The sequence below is a fragment of the Phoenix dactylifera genome, chromosome 11 (assembly GCF_051530095.1).
Source record: "Phoenix dactylifera cultivar Ajwa chromosome 11, Ajwa_hap1_PhDact_Kaust_v1.1, whole genome shotgun sequence".
Classification (NCBI taxonomy): domain Eukaryota; kingdom Viridiplantae; phylum Streptophyta; class Magnoliopsida; order Arecales; family Arecaceae; genus Phoenix; species Phoenix dactylifera.
The window spans coordinates 4,975,235-4,994,506 of NC_143200.1; the positions used below are offsets into that span (position 1 = coordinate 4,975,235).

A 19,272-nucleotide genomic window follows, 5' to 3' on the forward strand; every position below is an offset into this window, starting at 1 on the left:
GGGTTTGGGCGCATTTAATAAACAATGGAGACGGATGAAGAAAGACAAGCATGTTGTCGAGCCACCACTCTTTCCCTCCATTGAAAGATTGAGTTCAGAAGGCCCACTCATAATCATTCTTTGTTTGTGGTCAAGGCTTCTTTTTTATTTGGGCCTGGTCGAGGGATTCTTATGTGCTATGGAGACCCAGATTTAACCCTGAACTAGGGTTGGGAACATGCAAGGCATGATTCTTTGATAAGAAAGATATGTCTAAACAGAAGGCAGCGAAACCATGAAACAATGAGCTGAAATTTGTAGCTGGTAATGATTCCATGTTTGAACCAATTTATGCCCACTCCTAAAATGATGGAGATTTGGAAGAAATTTAACCCATAAAATTTGGTAGAGCTTTGATTCATGCGTATCGAACATGCATTAAATATGGGATGGACCACATAAGATTTGCAATACCTAATTGCGCCACTAAGTTAAGTTGAGATATGGTTCGAGCATGATCGTAGTTATAATTGACGTTTGCATGATGCCTTGTGCTCTCAAGAGCGGCGATAAGGTAGAAAAAAGTAAATACCGGATGAAAATGAAAACTTGAAGATGGTGTTTGGTAACCCAAATGGAATCACCGAGGTAATCTTAGATCACTGATAATTCTTATCCGAGGATAATTTAATCTCTGATGTTTAAAATCACCGCATTTAGTATGCTGTGTTCTAATAATTAAGGATTCCCAGATATCCACAAGTAACCTATTTAGTATTCCATAAGAATCTAAGATTACTCACTATATAATATCAAAATTATTCCTAATATATTCCATAAAAATATATTTATTAATCATATAAAATATAATAAAATAAAATATTAATATATTTATTTATATATTAATTATTAATATATGTCATAAAAATTATCTATTAGTTGTATAAATTATTAATCCTATAAATATGTATTAATTGTTATGATAGAATTACTATTTTATTTATACTTGTAATATATTATTTTAATACTAATAATTATGTTAATTAAAAAATAAGGGAAATAGAAGGAATATATTAAATATTTCCATTATATAAATATAAAGTATAATGATGTATTTCTATTATAATTTAGAATTATCATTGAATAGTATTATGACAATAATATCATTAATAATAATTTATAATATAATATATAATATCAATATAATATAATAATATATAGACAATATAGATATAATACATTAATGGTATAATGACATACCTATTTTTTTCGATGGACCGAGGGGCATTTCTGTCCTCAATTTTCAGCGCAAGATCACTGCCTTATAATGATTTTGGATTTCCAACCTCAAACACAGATATTCTATTACTAGGTTGGGTGGTGATTTGAGAGATGAGGTTGATTTGGGATTACTAGCACGTAAGATTACCGTGGTGCAACTAAAAGCAGTGATCTCATCATCTGCAGTCTCCATCCACATCATTCTTGATCTTGGTATGATTACCCCAGACCAAATGCTCTCAACTAAGTCTAATATATAATTGCCTATGATTTGTTAATATGTCTGAAATAGAGGAATGCCCCTGATAATTCACAGAAACTCATAAATCATGTATTTTAGGAATCAAGGGCCATGGGGGCCAGGATATGTGAAAATCAATCATAATGTTTGTGCAAGGGCAATGGTATAAGTTTTATAAAAAAATTATCGTATAATTACAAAATATTATGATTTTGTAGTATATCCAAGTGCACAATTAATTAAATTATTAAATTTAATGAAAGAAAGCAAACAAATATTTTGCAAGGATGCAAGGTTTTGTTCTTTCGTGTACAATTAACTAATCACATCCTAATAAAGGCCGACTCGGATTAAATGAGATTAGGTGCTACGAGAAGCATTCCTAATACAAATGTGAATGTCCAGTAAAATATGATGAATGATCTCAAACCTAGAAACTTATCTCTCAACTTTGCAATATCATTGCAAGTGCAACGTCTAGATGACAGCATTTATCTTAACTAAAATAAATTTGGAGTGCAAGGACAATACTGATTACTATGTCAAAAGCCCTAGTTTATTCTACATTTATGACAATTTGAACCTCAAACCACATATAGCTTTCCAAGTATGATATGATAAGTCCATTTCATAATGATAGATCTTGATATTATACTTCTGCAATGCTAAGTGATTAATCTTTGCTTGGCAACCAGAAGTTTTGGGTTTATACTATGTGGTGCATCATTAAGTGTTTTGGCTTGAATAATTATAATGCGGAGGGGCCTTCCTCATTCTCTTTTTATACATGATTAAAACAAAAAAAGAGCAAGCAGTTAACCTCTTATTCATTTTAATTTTGTCGATCTTCCTTTCTAGTTGAATTTGTCTTCGAACATATTTTTTGAGATAATAAATGTTATCTATTAGGGCTTTTTGATCGAGAAAAGAGGTTTGTGAATTCAACAACACATCTGCAAATGATTATAGTAACTACCTAGCTCATCATTTTCATATTATGAATAAAAAATGTTTCATACCTACAGCAAGTCTATGGCCAACTCAGAAAGCATGGTGAGTCTATTAATTAAAATGGACAACAATTTTATGGCTTTAGACTTTTTTTTCTGCATACAATAATTATCGGAAAATGGCATTATGAAGTGTTAATCTATTAGATCATAATCAAGTACTTCTTCTAGTTTATAAGATAATAAAGTTTTCTAGCATTTATGTTATAAGAGTCTCTCATCATCAAAAAATCTCCAAGAGTTTATTGTTCGAGGTAAAATGTTTCTCCGGCAACTATTGTGTCAAATACAAAGATATGCAAGTAACTGACTGTATTATCCTTAGTTTATTCTTCATCTTTAGAGTTTGTTTAAGTGATTGGGTTGAAAATCATATAGGATTCGTGGGTTGAGTCAATATAGCCAGCAAAATCATAGAATTAGGAGTAACTTTGGACTGAATTGGCTTGAATCTCATAAGGAGAAAAAGAAACCCGCCCGCTCATCCTATGATTTTACTAGTTGTACTGGTCTAACTCATGAATTCCATAGAATTTTCAGCCTAATGATCCAAACATGCTCTTATTTTATCTCTGACCTTGAAGAGTATGATACCGGCGAATTTACAATTGTAATCCCACTGGAGACCAGAAGATCTCTTTGATTCAAACTTTCCATTGATAGTGGCAAAATTTCTTAATCCACTCAAGGACCTTTCAACAAATTCAGTTTGACATCCTTGATGTGCTAAGATCCCAAGCAAAATTTCTTCTTTGATTCCATTGATTCAATGGGCCAGATTAGTGGTCCCAATGGGCCCACTATTAGTGGCAAGGCCCATCCATGGTCCTCCCGCCGTCTTGTTGACCACTTGGTCAAGGTTTCAGGCCGTCCCATGCGGGGTTACTGTGAGGCGGTTCCATGGTCCTTTTCTCTCTCTTTGACTTTGATTTTTTCCTCGTGAGTTTATTAAACAATAAAAAATAAGATAATTCTAAAAGGTGGCGCAAGATCTACTGTATCATTTTGGACAGCAAATATACTCATTGTAAAATTCTAATCACCATTAGGTCTATTACATTGGTTCTGTAAGTGGTAGTGTCACGTTATATATATTTATAATAAATACTAAAATAACAGCCACTACTTCATTTTGTTCTGTCATGGTGATAATTTATAATGAAAATAGGGATCATAAGTCACCATTTTGAGGTGTTTATTGAATAATATATTTTAACTTTATATCTTATGCAACAGTCAACATGGTGATTTGTTTGAATGATGGCATTATTAATATTGTTTGGGTTATTGAGAGCAACTTATAGCCATGGTGACAAATGCCATTCACCTTCTTAAATATTTATTTCAAATTAAAAAATAATACAAACATTTAATAGATTATAGCTCCATTGTCGTTACAGCAGCCAATAATAATTTTAGTGGCAATATGTCATAATGAGACTACTATAATGCAATTTTATTTTTTCTTTATATTTAAATATTCTTTGTGATCGGATCTTTTGTAATTAGAATGGCTTCATTAATAATAATTTTATTGGAATCACAACAACAGAGTCAAAAGAAAGGAGAAGCAAATAAATAAGTTCCGTAAATCTGTTAATGGAGATAAAAAAATTAAAGAAAGAAATGCAAGAAAAACTATCAATCCATATGTATTTTTTTTTATTTTTAACAACAAAACTACAACATGTCTACTTTTCTTAATATTTTATAATTAAAATTTTTATATATACACGTATTTTACTACATGCATTCCACATTATTGACCACTTTTTTTGGATGCAAGAGGGGTTGGAGCAAAATTGGTTGGTCGAACCAAAGCACCGGCATGCAACCGGTTCAAACCAGAAAAGAGAGAGACAATAGTAGGTCATATTGAATTTTCAAATATTTTCACTAATGGATACCGCCGCTCTTTTGGAGAGTAGTAACTTGGAAACTTTAAAACTGACCTAAGCTAAAGAAAATAAAGGATATCATTAATTAAAAAGCGAAAGTGATATAAATATAAAATATAATAATGGTTCGGAAGTGTCCAAAAATTTTCTTTCCTACTATTTATAATACTGAGATAAGTGTTACCATTCACGTTTGACTCTTATCCTTGCTGATTTGTATTATGTAGACCGTGATTGTTATACATGATGGTTATCTTCCTTCTACTACTTCATATTGTAAATAGTGCCACCACTCCTTTGATATTCTAAGTATTAGTAAAACATATGTCATTGTTGACAATTATTCTTGTTGGTTTACCTAACGCAGGCGACTTTGTCATATATGGTAATTACCTTCTTTCCACTATTTCTATATTCTGAATATCGGTAACTGTTGATGAGCTAGCCATAGTATCTGGTCCCAAGCTAATAAGTACTCATTTATATCACATTCTAAGTGTCGAGAGCCACCTACTTTAGCTCCATAGTCTTCATCTCTCGGACGAATATTCATATGTTTGGCTTATACTCCGAGGTTCATGTTGGATTCAACACTTCGGTCTCAATTAGTGATTTCAATTGGCTTATACTCCGAGGTTCATACGTATTAGATAGCTGTAATGAAGAGATAATAGTTTTAGTACACTCAAAAGCCGGCACGGTGTTCACAAGGCGTGTTTGATATTCGGGCGATGCAGGTGACCGCCATGAAGAGGCTGAATATTTGAAGGCTCGTGGTTCAGGCCGGGCCGGGTGGTGAGTTCGATCTCTTCTTTCTCGTGTCTCTCTCTCCCTCTTTCTTTCTCGCTGTCGCTGTCGACGTTCTTTTTAGTTTCTTCTCGCTTATAAATATCCTTTTGACCTGGATAAAATCTTTACTAAATAAGGTAACAAAGCACCAAGAGCACCAAGAGAGAGGGAGAGAGAAAAAGAGAGAGCACGTCCGAAATCGAACCGTTCCCCTCCCGTTCTCCTCTTCTCTGGTTATCTAGGGTTTCGATTTCCGTTTGTTTTGCCCTTCTGTACTTTGATATTGTTCTTCTTCTTCGTCTCTTTTGCTCTCGCTCTCTAGGAATTGGGATTGCGATTGGATTTGGAATTGGGAGTTGGATTTGGATTTGGGTTTGGGGATTTGGAGTTGGGTGGGGAGAGATGAAATCGTCGCTGAGGAAGCTGCGGGGGTTGGCGCTCCACAGGCATGACTCCAAGGGGAAGAAGGAGCACCACGGCCCGGCGCACCAGGACGAGCTCCTCCAGGCCTCGCAGGTTCTCTCTTCCTCTCCCCCCATTCCCTCGCCTCTTTGTTTCTCTTTCCGTTTCTCCCTCGTTCTTGAGTTCTGGCTCGAGTTTTGAAACGATCTCTCTGTTCTGGGCGAGGAGGAGGGATATTGGATGCAATTCCTCGCTTTTAGATTGGAAAAGATGATTTGATTTCGTAATCACCTTGGACTCGATTATTACGTCATTTTGCGTTCTTGTCACCTATTCCCGCCCTTTTCTCTCGTTGGTTTACTGATAACTAGAGCTGCAGGCGAATGGCATGACCTGGATCTTTTCACCGATGCCTCCCCTGACCCGACTTATTTCGCAGTAGGGAAGATGGCTTGGTAAAGCCAAGCTCGGGAAATGTAGTTTTGAGCCCATTTTGTTTCGCCTTATGGTCTCAGTTAATAAAAGCAGCGTTTGCCTCTGAAGGGATCATAGCATGTAGTATAAATTGTGATAATTTCTTATTTGATTGAACATGCGAGATTTCACCTGTATGCATGTGATGTGTCCTCACATGGCTCAATTTTATGATTATTTACGTAAAAAATGGCAACTTGCCAATGATGGCATGAAAGGGTTGTATGCAGATTGTCTTATATGGTGCTTAAGGGTACCTGCTGAATTGCTGGTGACACTACTCGAATCAAGTCTGAGAGTAGAGGTTCATAAGCCTTTTACAGCTACTGTTGGTTTGAGAGCATAATTTGAGCATATGCAGAGTTGAGGCTAGATCTTATTTGAGGATGTTGTCAAGTAACCCTATATTTCACTTTGGCCTAAACTCTTAAAATCTTGGAAGAAAAAGAGCAACAGCTCCATTGAGAGTAGACATGCTGTATATGTATGTATGTATGTATGTATGCATGCTTGAATGGATGCATGCATGTATCCCATTGACCTTACTTATTTTCTACGATATTCACCGAAAACTCCTTAGTCGGATTCAGCAATGGAAAGGAAAATACTGAAATACAAAAGATCACAGCCATTTGTCCATCCTATGCCCTTTTTTATTAATCGTGCGTTTTGGCTTCAGAATCTTTTGAGTACTTATTTAAGCAATCTAGAAAAGTTTCTTGTGCTATACCTACTTGTTCTCTTGATTTCTATTCCTATCTCAATTAATTTTGCAAAAATTAAGTAGATATATGCATAAGATAATCAAAAAATTTAATCAAAACATGAATCACGACAATTCATATATGCTCTCACATGCATTGCAAGACACTGATCTGCTACTAGTAATAATATCTATATAACTAATCAATTGAATGTGCTGTTAGTAACAAGTTTTATGTGGTTGTTAATTTGCATTATGCGAATTAGTCATTGATAAAGCTTTCATGTCTTGCATTGCAAATACTGTTATAGTAGAATAAAGTAAGCATTCTATAACATGTTTCTCATGGTTGATAATTGGGTTATTTATACCTGATTTAACCTGAAAAACCTAATGGATCAATAAAATAGATCTTAGAACCTGTCAAACCTGCTTTGTATGAAGTGGATCAGGTCTGGATTCAAATTATTTAATTGGATTCAAGCATAGATTGGGTTTGGGTCATTGCTTGCAGCACTCGTCAAAGCATTCTTAAGTTTCCTTAACTGTACAAGGTGAAGATGCATATTGGCTATCAAGTTGTAAGCAAGTTTATGTGTTCATCCATTTGGCATACTGCTTTTAAACTTAGGATAATGCTCATTTTTAACATTCCATATCCTTAATTCTTGCAACTTCAATAGCTCCTTTGATATACTTATATCTCAATCTGTCCTTTCTAGTTTTACATCACATCCATCTTAACATTCTCATTTTTGCTACACTCAACTTGTTTTCCTTATCCCTTTTTACTGGCCAACATCTAGACCTATACAACATTGTATGCCTTAATGCTTTTTCGTAAAATTTCCTTTTAAATGCTTAAAGCTATGGTAATAATTAAATTCAAGAATAAGGGAAAAATAGAATTTTAAGCTAAAGTCTCACCTACGTCTAGGCCACTAACAAATCCTAGGCTATATGACAGCTATGGCTAAATCATTGTTATATTTGTTGGTGAAGGAAATCGAGTTTTTATCTATAAAATAGAATTTTAAGCTAAAGCCTCATCTAACTCTAGACCACTAACTAATCCTAGGCCATATCGAACCATTTGCAGGAGGCTTTCCAGTGGGGCATGGTTAGGCTAGTTTGGAGCTCAAAAGACTTAAAAGGCCAAAATCGCTTTAAGAGACTAGCTTGTGCAGCAATAGTTGCAATAAGCACACATTTTGAGATGTGATTATTGTTTTCTAGATTTTAACAGAGAACAATTTAGGGAAACCTGGTTGCCCTACACTTTGAGATCAACTTTTCTCCTATGACTGTATACATTTGTCTGATTGGATGCTAGGACATTTATTTGTGTAACTTAAAAAAGAGAAGGACATAAAATATGCATCTCACTTTCTTGGAAGGCTCTTAGGAGTTCCAAATTTAATTTGATGTTGCATACTGTTATAATCAGTTAGGAAGGCATAATATAATGGGATATACAAATTATGTTGGGTAGATGGTCAAAATGAATTTCTATATTGAAAGAACTTTGATGAAAATTTGTACATGCAAAGGGACCACCTTATTGGCTTACTTCATAATGCAAAACTGAGAGAAAAACATTGCTTTGCTTGCAATTATTGGAGATATTTTCTAAGTGGGTGCTTTATTTTTGCAGGACATGTTGGATATGAAGAGTTGTTATGATAGTTTACTTTCAGCTGCGGCTGCCGCTGCAAATAGTGCATATGGTATATTGCTTTATGTTATATTTTATTTGTCTTATCCTGGAGAAATTTAGGTGCTATGTACTGTATTATATTTAGAGAGAAACTTATCTAACTGGTTACAGTTTATTTATCTTTCCAAGCCAAGTTGTTTTGAAGAATCTGTTTTGTTATGCTTTACTTTTATCATACCATGTTATATTGTGGTTAATTGTACGTGGCTACTTCAAGCACCTATACAAAGTTTGGTGCCTTTATCTAGAAATCTTTCAGGGGCAGAAGGTTGAAGCTTCCATTTTGCTTCCTTTAACCTGTTTGTGATCATATCCTGTTAATTCTGACTACCTTACTTGCTATAGTATCAGCCCATCTCTTTCTATGTATCAATGTCAGGGTAAAATTCGAAACCCTTGGCCAACCAACTTTAGACAATTATTACCAAATGTTATATTTTAATTCAACATCATGAGTTCCTGTAAATGTAACCATTAATTGTAAAACTTTCATCTACCTTGAAATAAGGCAATGATGTATGTTTATATTTAATTATTGTATATGTATATTTTTTTGTTATTATATGCATATTTATATATTTTTTACTTAGTTGTTCTTGAGATTTTTGACATACGAAGTGCTGCAGTAGAAGGGTGGGCAAGCCAACCTGATTTAAGCTTTTTTGCCAACTCTTAGTCAAATAGCTTTTACTTTTTGTTCATGTTTGGGAAAATCTCCTAAACATGAAGCATGATTGGGTCATTATTTTATGTTCTTAATCTGAACGTTTTAGTTAAGGTTGGTTTTGAAATTAGGTTGCAAGAGCAACTATGCAACACGTTACCGTTGGGCCTATCACATGACACACATGTATACATTTGTAGCTTGTACAAAACCTGATTTCCTCCCATACACTATTCACCTGCTTGTCTCCACCCACTTTGAGCTAAGGATCATTGATTTCAAGGACTTGATGGCTAGGGCTCTAGTCCTTCTCTTCTGATCTGACATCCTCCCTGTTATTCTTGGAGAATTGTTCAACTCACATTTACAAAGCTAACCCTTAGTTACCTATCTGGGAGTTAGTGGGGGTTCAAGAAGGCAGATCTCTATAAAAAAATTATAATAAGTGCTTAGGCGGAGGGTGTTGGAGCTAGTTTTTGAAGAGATTTCGAAGTGAGCAGCTACCCTAACTAGAATTTTGTGATCGTTGATCAAATAGTTCTAGATCATTCTATAATAAGATCAAGATGATCCTTTAGGTTATCTTATGATTTCAATTACATTTTAATTTTATTATGTTTAGATATACTCCCTACTTTGACGATCCCAAATAATTGGGACAAACCTTGATGGTTATGGTAATGAAATCTCTCTCCTTTACTGTTTTGACCTCTTTCCTTCTTTTCCATTATGTGTCAATGGAGCCTTTGAATTTTTAATATTCTTGTTTAGTTATTTTATTGGTCAAATCTATTCTGATGACATTTTCTTGTCATGGAATTCATCTCAGTCTTGGAGGCCCTCTAGTGGGCATGAATTAGGATGTAAGGATCCACCTGCTGGTTGGTCGTGATTGGGTGTTATCTGTCGATGGAGGAACTTAACCGGAATTTGATCGCTCGTGTTTCTTTCTTTCTTTTTTTCTTTTCCGCTCATATGATCACCCAACATGTTGCCTCCCCTACTATACTTTTGGATTTTGTTTGCTTCTATGTTTCTCTCCATCAATACATTAACTCAATTTGATATATGTCAATGTTTAGAATCGTAGGTTGATATTCAATTCTTATTATTGTTATTTCAAGGTAACAGGCTTTTTCTAATGTTGACTAAGATAGATGGAAAGTGAAACGTTATTAAGAAATGGGATATATCTATAATGTAAGACAGCCTAGGGGAAGGGAAAAATTTGTGTAATTAGACTTTGGGATGCTAGGATGAAACCTATTGATGATTTAACATTCTTTTTTTTTAATCAGATTTTTCAGTGACGGTGAACTGTATGGGAAGTTTCCTTATTGGAATTATGCAGGGGATGACCAGGGTGTGACCTATGATTTTTGGATGTAGGGTTAGATTAAAAACATAAGTTACAAGCATAGAAAATTATAAAAAGAGTAGATGGGAGAGATTGTAAGAGAGACAAATCTACTCACTTCGGGATGGTCTTGTCCTTCCCCTTGTCTTTTATGTTTTTATCCTTCCCTTCACTAATGTCTTTGTTGCTCCTTATTTTTCTTATTTTATATTCTTTTCCTTTGTTATTGATCTCTATTGTTTTCTCCAGTGATGTACATGACAAATAGCATTTGAACCAAATCTGATGTGATTTTTTTGTCTAATCTTCTTTGTTCCTTTCCTTGTTGAGGTCCTAAACTACCTAGAAGCCTAATAGTTGATGTCAAAGCCTAATAGCCCACCTACTTCTCTCTTCTTCCTTTCTAATGCATTTTATAATTGATACCAATGCACACTTTCTGAACTTAGTGTGCAATCACCATAAAAGCTTGACCATAAACCCTTTAAATCCAAAAGACCCTTGTTGTCTCTTAATCCAAGATTCTAGCTCTAGTTATCATGCCTCAACCTTAGAAATCCAAGGGGAGCCCTCCATCCCCTACCTTTCTAGTAAAATTTGAAATACATTTGGATCTGTCATGTGTTCCCATAGCAGGACAACAAATTGTTAAATTCGTTTAACCAAGGTATGTCGACTGTCCTGAATCGGATGGTTCAAACTATACCGAACCAAGCAGTTCGGGATGTATCGAATTGAACTGATCAAGAATCAGGATGGTTCAGTCCCTTAACCCGCCTCCTCAAGCCTCTTCGCCGCTCGATCCTCCATTCCTTCTTCCCTCTTGCGCCATGGTTGAAGCTTCGAAGCTCCACCATGTGCATCGGTGGCTCGTCTCGCTACTCTTCGACGCTGACCGACGTTGATTGATGCCCAAGTAAGCTCCTCCTCCTATCTGCCCCTCCCTCTCCCTCTCCCTCTCCCTCTCTCCCCTTCCCTCGCTCTCTTTCCCTCCCCCCTCCCTCCCTCTCCCTCTCTGTCTCTCTTTGCGTGTGTGTGTCTCCTCCCTCTTTCCCTCCCTCTCCTTGGTTTGGTATGCCCCAACACGGTAAGGGTACGCACCCATATTGCACTAAATGGGTTGTTGATTGGTACAAACCTCAATACCGGTCTGGCAAACATTGCTTTAAACCCCTAGTCCCTTCACTTCTTGGTTCACCGTCACATACATGACTGTTCCCATTTTGTTCTGCATCATTAAGTTTCTTTGGTGGGTGGACTCCGAAACCACTCTCATTTAATTGTAATTTTATAGATTTGTTACAACAAAGGAAGGTTGTATCGGTACCAGTTGCCATGCTGATAGGGTACAAGAAAGTACAAGTACATACCGTACTAGCTGTGTATAGGTTTGGTACTTGTACTCTTTTTTTTACAAATTGTGGTTGTTCGAATCATGATTTCAAGGCTATTTTGATGTTTTTTTGTTATCTTGGTGTTAATGGACCTTATGATTGATTAGTGAATGTTCATTCTAATATAATTAGAATTAATGAATACTTATAATTGAATATATATATACATCAAATTGATTTGAAGTATAGAATATGTGTCGGCATCAAATGTCTCTTGGAGTATCTATGTCACTGATAGATTTTGGGATCCTAATCATAGTCTGGGTTTGGGATCTAATTCCAACCCAAATAATGTGCCCACCCTTGCATCCTATAATTCGAGTCTCTTGGATAGTTGCCTTGATACTGATTGGGAGGCTATCCCATTGGAGAGAAGATCGAAGCAGTAAAATTAGACCCCTAATCCGGCTGAGACTGTGGAGGGTAGTAGTCGCTCGAATACGACGTCTCAGACGAAGGATATCCATAGGGGCCATACCTTGGCTTTGTAAAATAGGATATGGTGTACGATTCAAATTCAAATATATGTAGGGACCCTACTTCGTGTGCTAAATCATCTACAACAGTAGCGCCGTGTCCTAAACGACCTCGAAAGGTTTGTCTTCTGTATGTAATCGTATTCTCTCGAGCATTCCGACATGCATCATGGTTGTGTCTTGCATTGTATGGGTGAATTCTGGCTCACCGATGAATTGACCAAGACCATAGGGCCATGAGTCGTAACTGCCATTATCATCATTGCTTATATCGCGAGATGATCTAAGCAATCGATTATCTAAGCCTCATAATATGAGCAAACAAGCTCCTCATCCACTCTCCAACAAATTTATTATTCTTTTTTCTTTTCCTTTCTTGTTGATCTGTGAAACTACTTTCTTTTCTTGCATGCCCCTACTTGTTTGACTGTGCTTGGTGGCTCGATTGGGCCCACTACCTTGATTGGCCCTACCTCTCTGACTAGACTGGGTAGCATGATGATATTTTCTTAGTATCTCTCTTTTAATTCTCTAGGAGGATGTCTTAGGCATATAACCTTGTGATGATAATTGGCTGCTGCTGACCTTTGTGGCTGCTCAGCTAGTTGTGAGCGGCGTGCGTCATTTAACTCATTGTCTGCATCAATCCCAACCTCTCTTGCTATGAAACTAGCTGGTCAAGGAGGCAATTATAGCTCATCAAGTTTTGGCTACTGCTACTAGCCTTCAAGCTAACTAATCATCGGATCCTCCTTATTATATGCGTAATCATTGTGGAGTGGATCATTATATTTTAGCTCCACCTCCTCTTGAATATACTTTAATCTGAATCTCAAATTATAGTGATCATATACCAGATCATTCAATCGATTTTGTATTAGGCGGTTCCTTTGTTTGATGTCTCTGCCACTTGCTTTATCCTACACATATTTTCTATGTCTATTAGTTTGAGGTCTATGCAGCGGGCAGCATATGAGGTCCAGAGTGTGTACCCACCGGACTTGTACTGTGGGCCATTATTTATAATTACTTGCACAACATATTGCACCCCTATCTGATTAATTACTTTCTCCATCAAGTTGCAGATGTACTGGGCATTGTGCACCTTATTGAAGCATCAACTGATTTATGAAAGAATTTATTCTTTTTCCAATATGTTAAAAAATAAATGATGGTTTGGCTGCTAGGTCCCGTCCAACCACCACACAATAAGGTTACACCGTTGCTTTGGTAGGAGGCCATCCATCTCTTCGGCTCCTCCTTGTTACTATCAAGTAACTCACCATATATGCCCTTTGGCCCAGGAGGATCTATACCTATTCCAGCCCTTTGGATAGAGTTAATAGCAAATCGGCAGTACGTGTTGCCACATCATGTAAGGGGATGTTATTAAAGTGGAACTAGGAACTAATGTCTTTCCACATGTCCTTATTGTTAACAAGTATTATATCAATCCTTTGCTGCTTTGTATTTCTACTAAGAAAGTCATGTGGATTTACATCATGAATGATGGTCCTTGCTGGTTTATTCTAGGCCTTCTTTCCTTTGTTCTTGCTATCTTGGCGAATTTGGAACTAGAATCTGACTCGTACTATGAGAGCCCAGCCTCCCTCTACCACTGGTCATCTAGACTGTCCTATATTGCAGCCTCATCTAGATTCAATGTCTCATAGTCCTTCAGATCTCTTGTATGGTAATGAAGGTGACTCAACTACCTGATGCTCGATCTCTACTCATTTCTTAGCACTTTTTCACTTGCTCCACTTAAAATTTTCAAAGTGCTTTATGAATATTTGACAGACTTCTTGTAGACATTTCCACAGGTAGCCATGCCAGATTTATCACTAGCTAGATGCTATTTCAACCTCATTACCTCTCTTCACTCTGCATCACACTACTTGAACCTCCAGTTGTGTCGGCCCGAAAATATTATACGTGGCCCTATCTATATCAAGGTCTTGTTCTTCTTCTTTTCTGGATCTATTTATGCATGTTTGAGGAACACACATCATATATTTTTAATTAGATCAATAATTATTTAATTAATTATTTTATATTAGATAATATATATTGTAATGAAAAATAATTGAGTCACTTCAAAAAAATACTTCTACATTTCCTATACATATTATTAATTTTTCATGATTTTTTTAAAGTATTGTTAATTAATTTTGAAATGATAAATTGATATTTATAAATATTTAGAAATTAATTTCAATTTGGATTAGTGTATAAGCCTACTAGGGGTTCTAGGTATATTTTGTTTAGCCCATGGGTATGCACTAATAACCTCGTATTTTTTAAATTTATTTGAATTTGGGCTTAGGTTTAGGTAGCCAAATGATGCTCAATTTTAAATAAAAATTGCTACCAAATTGAGGTAGCAAGTAGCATGTATAGCCCATAACATGCTACTAATTTTACATAAAACTTTTGAAGATTATTTTATTTATTATTTTTAATCCAAAAATATACCTTTTAATTTAAAAATTACATGATCAATGAAAAATTACGATTTTTTCTTTAATGCATATATCATCCTTGGATTTACAACATATCATGAAATCATGTCAAAATACAAATTTTCGCATGATTTTTCCTCATTTCCCTTTTTTTCCTATTTAAGGCATGAAAAGAGAAAAAAGGTGGGATTGGAAGGGATGAGGGAGTTCTACCTGGATTTGAAGAGATTTGGAGCTCAAGTCTCCAATTTCTTGGAGTTTCCCACTCCTTTTCTCTGAAAAACCAAAAAAACAAATATGAAGAGGAGCAAAGAAGGCATGGGAGGTCTTCTATGCACTTCCCTTAAATAATTGGGTCGGTACAAGCCCTGAATCAACTTGAACCTCCACCGGGTGGTTTGGCTCGATTTGGGTTGGCTCAAGCCAGTTTGGGGCCTATACTGAACCGTTAAGGGATATTATGATTGGTTTAGGTTGGTATAGACCGAATTGGGTTATTCGGGTTGGTCCAGCTTTCCTTGGTTATAATTGCCTCGATTTCAAAATAAACAGAGGAAATATGTTTAGAAAAGCAAGCTCCAAATGTTTTGTGATATTGCAAGTTATCCTTTCAAAACCTAACCTTCCCAATCATAAATCAATGGGCACCTTAAAACACCCAATACATGATAATTTGCCTCCCTGCTTGTATTATTAAAGAAGTCCAATTATACTATCTTGGTACATCTTATAATATGTCTTGGATACCTTAAAACACCCAACTCATAATATAATTTGCCTCCCCATGTGCGCTGTTAAAGAATTCAACTATCTCTATCTTGGTACATCTTATAATATCTGTCAAAATAACATCTCTCAGCAAAACACTAACCTTTCTAACATGGTCACACATTTTTTCCTGAAACCTTCAACACCAACCCACTCTCTAGTGTTTAGTAATGGGATTCAGTGGATGAAGTCAAAGGCCCAAATACTAGCATTGGATCAAGTAAGGGATGTCCTGCAATGCTCAGAGGACTAAAAAGGAAACGAAATCCTAGGGTTTAAGCTGGCTTTCATGCATGTTGTCCAGCTTTGTAAAGCAGAACTGGAAGTTGAAAAACAAAAGTTGGCATGTGGAAAATTAGTGATTTACACCAGCCTTAATTTTAGAGGATTCTGATAGATGATAGAAATCCTGAAATAAAAGTTTCATGTTAATCTTGGACTGTTCTATGTTAGCCTTAAACAAAATTCCATAGAGCGGTGATAGAATATGCAAACTTAAGTAATAGGTTGGAGCACATGATTGAGAATAGTGACTACTGGAACTCAAATGTTAGTCTTCTTTGAGTGGCTGTGCACAGATTTTGTGAATGGCATCCTGATTACAGATCTTCAGCAAAAAAGATGGGAAGGAAAATTTCATTAATATTTTTAAAGACTGAAATTGATTTTCAAGTATTACTGATTACCAGTTGAAGCAATTTAACTAACAAAACTTATTTAGAGAATACAATTGTGCATGAAATAAATGCAACAATGAAATCCATTCAAAGAACAGAAGAAATAAGATCTATTCAAAGCGCAACGAAAATAAAGAATATGAATAGACTATGGATTTATTATATAAAGAAGATGATTAAGAGGGAGGAGAGGAAAGGTAGAGAGAGGGAGGGAGGGGGGGAACCTTAGCCAAAAGGTTTCTTTTATTCGTAACCAGGATAAATTTTCAACTGACCTTTCTGGGTTCTTGTACTCTCAATCAATCCTCTTGAATTTTCCTACTTTTAGACTTGTAGGACTGTCTCTTGCAGATGTAGAATCATATCCCCTTAAAGTCTCAGTAATTGACCACTTAATTTGACCCTTACTAGGATTATTAGCAGGCAATGGCTATCGTAGCATGCGCTGTTCATGTTACATAGTGTAAAGAGTCCGAGCCCCTTATTACTTCGCCAAAAACTACACCAGGAACCCGTTAAAAAAATAAAAATAAAGACCAAAACTATTTGCTCAGTAATAAATTTGAGGCCGTTGGATGAGCATGCAGTCATGTTTCTCTTCAAGGATGTCAATGACTTAGTTGCTGGAAGCAGGAATGGATGCAGGTATATGAAGGCGGGTCTCTCTTAAAAAAAAAAGAACAAGGAGATGCATAGGAAGCTGGTTAGGGACGAGGTTTAGAAGTGGGTAGTTACCCTAATTAGAAGTTTCCGGCTGCTCCTTTGCAGCATGGTCGGTCCCTAAAATGCCTAGCATGATGTTCGATCTTGCAGTCTCAGCCCCTGGTTGCTTATAGAAATCATGAAGGTTTGCACAGGGCAGAGATTTGTTCCCATTGCATCCTGCTTCAGTGCATAACAAGCAAGCCACGAGTTCTGCTACATCAAGTATTCTTTTAACCCCGTCCAATATCCTTTGAATGCTTGTTATGTACATAAAGATAGAAGAAAAGGAAGTTGGACCACTAGATGTTTAATCCATTTAATCGTATTAACTTTGGCATGTCACATTGCATGCAATTAGACTCATGGACTTGTTATTGCCTGGGGCATGCATGGCATGTAAGCTGACCTTTTTATCTTATATTCTAACAATATTTTAGGCATTAAATGGTAAAAGGTACAAGTATTCCTTGAGTATTGTTTACTATGGAGTCCATATATGTACACGTGTCTCAGAATTGATTTGCTCCTTTTCTTATGACTATATGGAAGTTGTACATCTCTTAAAACTGGTATTTGGAATTAATGTTTCTGATAAAAACAACAGATACTCATCCAAGTATTTGATACGCACACACATTTATTCAAATCAATTACTTTGCTGTATAAATGTGTGGCTGCTTTACTAAATATTGTTCTATGTTTTGATTAAGGGCAATTTAGGTAGATGAGAGGAATTTCTGTTCTATTTTAGAAAAGGAACAAAATGTACTATGAGTAAACATATTACTAAGAAATGAGGTTAGTCAATGGTTTGCAAATTGGAGCAAGCCAGTTTTACTAACTTATGAGAGCTATGGTTTAATTGCTCAAGTTTAACATTTGGTACAATGATTGCAATATTGCTGTTAGTGGTGCTTTGAATCAGAATGTAAAGATGCTTAGTTGATTGGTTATATCAGACCATCAAATATGGTTATGGTCGACTCTCTCTCTCTCTTACTCCACGTGTGTGCTTTCTCATACTCTTATTGTATAAATCATACATCACCAGTCTACAAAAGAGCATCACAGGTTTTTGGTTGGTAGTGCTCTTTAGAAAAAGATATATGTGGCCTTGCCCTGCTTTAATCAATTTTTATTTTCGAAACTCAGTTTCATGCACAATAATCTTGTTACTACTTTTTTTTTATAAATTACTTTTCACCATATGTTATTTTTTGCAGAGTTTTCAGAAGCATTGCAGGAAATGGGTACTTGTCTGCTTGAAAAAACTGCATTAACTGATGATGAAGAAAGTGGTGAGTGCATCTGCATTTCTTTCCTTCCCAGTCATGTGGTGCATAATTAAAGGTACCAGTCTAATTTGAGTAAATCACTCAGTCATCACCAATGAACCATTCTGAAATTGCTATTTTCCTAGAAAAACTGAACATCTATATAATCTTCATAACCTAATATTCATGTAGGCAAATGATGTTACCGACCTAGCTGTATTTATTTGAACTTAGTAAACTTGATGGTTTAATAGAGACATAGGTCTTTGCAATTTACTCCAGGTCTGTTGCTTCCATCTGTACTATTAAATAAAGTCAAGTCTTTGTGACCAACCTTCGCCTCTTAATCTGAATATTTCAACTCTATCATGTGCAATCACATGAGATGAAGCTTGCTAGGAGAGGAGGGGGAGGGGGGATGTTTTGGGGAACCCAACATGGCGATATCAACTCCCGATGAATTTTATTCTGTATCTCAATAGTATATTTTCATATGTAAAGGAAAATATTATGCCCATCTTCCAAAGAACTACCATTTCCTCTCATTCTTTTTCTTTGATCATAGGATTCTATTTTCTTTTTCATGCACATTGCACATGCTCAATGCTGGTAACCATAACAATGACCATCCAGCCTTGTCCCATCAATTTGTGGTCAGCGTTATTGGTTCTTATTTCCCAAGCAACTGCTATTTATGACCAACTTTTTTTTACAGAAATAGGGCCACATCTGACTTTTTTAAAGTTTTCCACATGTTTCTCCAAACCTCCATCCATGTTACCTTAGATCTTCTCTTTTCTTTTCCACATCCTTCAACAAATTATAATACCCCTCTTTATTGGAGCCACTTTAGCTCTTTATTCCTGTACCATCTCAATCATTTCTCCACTCCTCTAATATATTCATTTATCACTCTGTTTTTTCTAGTTTTACCATTCATTTGTCTCGGCATCCTTATTATTTCTACACGCGGTCTGTGCTTTTAGACCGTCTTTATTGAT

The 19,272-nt window shown here is 35.8% G+C and overlaps 1 protein-coding gene across 4 annotated transcripts in view; it reads left to right on the forward strand.

The window, feature by feature from the left end:
- The first annotated feature begins 5,184 nt into the window (after positions 1–5,184).
- Positions 5,185–19,272, forward strand: part of LOC103707827 (uncharacterized protein At2g33490-like) — a 39,276-nt gene continuing 25,188 nt past the window's right edge. Inside the window, exons 1-3 of one of the 4 annotated variants that reach the window (XM_026804919.4) lie at positions 5,185–5,714; positions 8,432–8,504; positions 18,221–18,295. In XM_026804919.4, coding sequence (XP_026660720.3) covers positions 5,601–5,714; positions 8,432–8,504; positions 18,221–18,295 — 262 coding nt within the window. In that variant the 5' untranslated portion in view covers positions 5,185–5,600. Of the gene's footprint in view, positions 5,715–8,431; positions 8,505–18,220; positions 18,348–19,272 lie in introns of those variants that run through there. The other 3 variants (XM_026804921.4, XM_088706568.2, XM_088706569.2) reach the window with 3 other exon arrangements.